Genomic DNA, 3,690 nt, shown 5'->3' on the forward strand with positions numbered 1-3,690 from the left:
GTTCTAGCAACTTTATAAAACGACAGTTACCGATGTCTTTAGTCCTACTCTATTAACAGTATAAATATTTCATAACACTTACCAACTGTTTCAGTTCTAGCAACTTTATAAAACGACAGTTACCGATGTCTTTAGTCCTGCTCTATTAACAGTATAAATATTTCATAACACTTACCAATTGTTTCAGTTCTAGCAACTTTATAAAACGACAGTTGCCGATGTCTTTAGTCCTGCTCTAATAACCGTATAAATATTTCATAACACTTACCAATTGTTTCAGTTCTAGCAACTTTATAAAACGACAGTCAAATAAATCAGCCCGTCCCCACTGTCCATTTGCAAAACAAGTTCTGTAAGCACTGCCTACATAACCAACTGGACAAGGGGCTAAAACCCCAGTTCCTGCTTCTGTAGAATTCCACAATAACTCACTATCTTCTCTTTTTTCACACGAGAGACGACTAAAATTTTGAGCCTCTGTTGAGTTCAGTAGGTTTATATTTAAAATACTGTGTGTTTTCTGTACGGATATTTCATCTCGAGGAATTGATATGTTGTTCAGATGAAAAGAATTGTTATCTTGCACGTGACTGAAACGGGAATTATTTATATCATTATGTCCTCTGAAGTTTATCCTTTTAACTCTAGGCTTAGTGGTCTCCGGAAGCACAATGGTGACCTCTGGCGTGTTCATAATCCATTCTTGGTCAAACGATTGGTCAAGTGAATTATTCTGTTGCAATATTGATCCATCCGCTGTCTGTATCTCGTAATGCTTGGGTTTGGTTGCTAGGGGGAGCTTTCCTAGCCTGACGTGTTCTTCAAACTTTTTTAAGTTTCTTTGATAATTCCCATCAGGTAGGATTATTGGTTCTGTTTTGTACTGGTCACTCATGAGGATGGCTATAAAATCTGTGTAGAATAATATAATTACTTCAAAATATCCTGTAAACAAAATCCAAGTGGGTAAATTAAAGAATAAAATTACATAAAGCACATTGTCGCCATTTTGTTTTAGTGTAAAAAATATATAAACAATAATGAAAGAAATGGCGGTTGAAAGTCGTATAACAAAATATTTGATTGATTTATTTTGTTAGCGCACGTCTATAGGTCGAAAGGTGATCTAAAAATAAATCAGACCAATTAATAAGTGGCATGTCAAATAATAAACCAATCAGATTTCTTCGTTAGAAAACGGTATTATTTCTAAGCCTAAAGTGTAACATTGTATCACGAACTCACAGTTGATACCAACACGTAGACCCGATTTCTAATTAAACCTCGTAAAGAACATTTCTTAGGGATAAAATATATTTAATAAATGTGATAATACAGTTACTATACACAAATAGTATTTAATAAATGTGATCATACAGTTACTATACACAAATAGTATTTAATAAATGTGATCATACAGTTACTATACACAAATAGTATTTAATAAATGTGATCATATAGTTACTATACACAAATAGTATTTAATAAATGTGATCATATAGTTACTATACACAAATAGTATTTAATAAATGTGATCATACAGTTATTATACACAAATAGTATTTAATAAATGTGATCATACAGGTACTATACACAAACAGTATTTTGATCAATCATTCTAAGTTCTCCACACTATAGGTCGTTTCCATGCATTATTCAAGACCATCTCAATTTATCCTATAAAACACCGTTCTTTAAAATTCATGTCGCTATAAAAACATTCTCTGTGTTTTGATCTAGAAAGAATACTTCGGTTTTGTTCCCTAAATCTACTCACTAATGAAGTACTAAATTTCGATTAGAGTTAGGCTTAAGAATGCACTGTATGGACGAATAAATGTTCTGAGTTCTAACGGTTCATATTCAAGTTTTTATATATTTAATGTCTTCTTTACTTAATTACATACAATTTTATTTAATTATTATTATTATATATATATAAGGCAGCTAATTAATAGTCTCCACCGCCAACTCTTGAGATACTCTTGTCTTTACTTCACAATCACGACCCTAAAGTAAGAAGCGCAATTTTCAACAGCGGGAATCAAAACATAAATCTTTGGGTTCATGGTCAAGCACGCTACCCACTAAGCCACGTCCGACTCAGATAGAGAATATTTTATACATCTACAATACTATTAAATAATGTATTGTTTTAAGATTACAGAATTTCGCTTTTAAGCTAAATTACAATAATCGTATTAATATTTCAGCCTAAAATCGAAGCGTATGATAGTAAATTAATAACGTTCTCCTAATACAAATTACCCCCCCCCCCTCCTCATCCCCTATATATAAATGGGCACCCTGGAAAGTGTTATATAGTGTCGTCACCGATGAAATACAAACGTACATCACACATACAGAAATACTACTTACAACCAACCAGGTGGCACCTTCTTAATGTTTCCCAAGTCCTCATCTCTCTCACCTGTAGAAACGAACATGTTTCAGAAACAATAAACACATCAGGTTTTAAAGGTACAAATACAGACATTTCACTTGAGAAGTGTCTTAGTGTTTATACACAGTCCTCAACCGTGTCTTAGTGTTTATACACAGTCCTCAACCGTGTCTTAGTTGTTTATACACAGTCCTCAACCGTGTCTTAGTGTTCATACACAGTCCTGAACATTGTCTTACTGTTTATACGCAGTCCTGAGCATTGTCTTACTGTTTATACGCAGTCCTCAACCGTGTCTTAATGTTTATACACAGTCCTGAGAAGTGTCTTACTGTTTATACACAGTCCTGAACAGTGTCTTAGTGTTCATACACAGTTCTCAACCGTGTCTTACTGTTTATACAGTACTGAGCATTATCTTACTGTTTATACACAGTCCTCAACCGTGTCTTAGTGTTTATACACAGTTCTCAACCGTGTCTTACTGTTTATACAGTCCTGAGCATTGTCTTACTGTTTATACACAGTCCTCAACCGTGTCTTACTGTTAATACACAGTCCTCAACCGTGTGTTAGTGTTTATACACAGTCCTGAGAAGTGTCTTACTGTTTATACACAGTTCTCAACAGTGTCTTAATGTTTATACACAGTCCTGAGAAGTGTCTTACTGTTTAAACACAGTCCTGAATAGTGTCTTACTGTTTAAACACAGTCCTGAACAGTGTCTTAGTGTTTATACACAGTTCTGAACAGTGTGTTTTCTAGCGGAATTCTGTGTGGCTTTAATTGAAGTTTTGTCAATAACTGTTCTATCCTGAAAACTGGTTGCTTTCGGTTGTATCCATCTTAAGACTGAAACAATGACGTGCAAAATATAATCAACATCATATGGGCTGAGATAAGCCTGTAAGCCCAGAGACTATTTTTAAACATAGTTCAAGCTGAAGCGCTTATATGTCGTTTTAACGGAATTAGGAACAAGGGTCAAAAGGATCCATTAGCGCGAGATTATTCGACTGTTCTTAATTAGAAACGTTGCACACATACACCAAAATGGGTTATCCGTTAGAGTGATAAAGATCTCAAATAACAACGAAATACTGAAAATATTTATTTACTGGATGTAATAATAATAGAATATAGTGATTTACAGAGTTTAGGCTTAACAAGAACGGAAAAGAAACTGAGTTATTGCTTACTTACAGTAAAAAAAGGATTCGCAAAGTTAGCAATAAAAAAATCTGATTGAAAAAGTCAGATGAAGCTTATACAGAGTTTTGAGAAC

At 33.9% G+C, this 3,690-nt stretch overlaps 1 protein-coding gene across 1 annotated transcript; it reads right to left on the reverse strand.

The window, feature by feature from the left end:
• Positions 1 to 268: 268 nt before the first annotated feature.
• Positions 269 to 2,497, reverse strand: LOC111083948 (the record flags this gene model as incomplete). Its single annotated transcript, XM_022380705.1, has 2 exons — positions 2,380 to 2,497; positions 269 to 912 (listed from the first exon to the last, which is right to left on the reverse strand). Coding segments are annotated over exons 1-2 (762 nt in total), but the record flags the coding sequence as incomplete, so codon positions are not given.
• Between the last annotated feature and the right edge of the window lie 1,193 nt (positions 2,498 to 3,690).

Source organism: Limulus polyphemus, unplaced genomic scaffold, assembly GCF_000517525.1.
Source record: "Limulus polyphemus unplaced genomic scaffold, Limulus_polyphemus-2.1.2 Scaffold12327, whole genome shotgun sequence".
In the NCBI taxonomy this organism is placed as follows: Eukaryota; Metazoa; Arthropoda; class Merostomata; order Xiphosura; family Limulidae; genus Limulus; species Limulus polyphemus.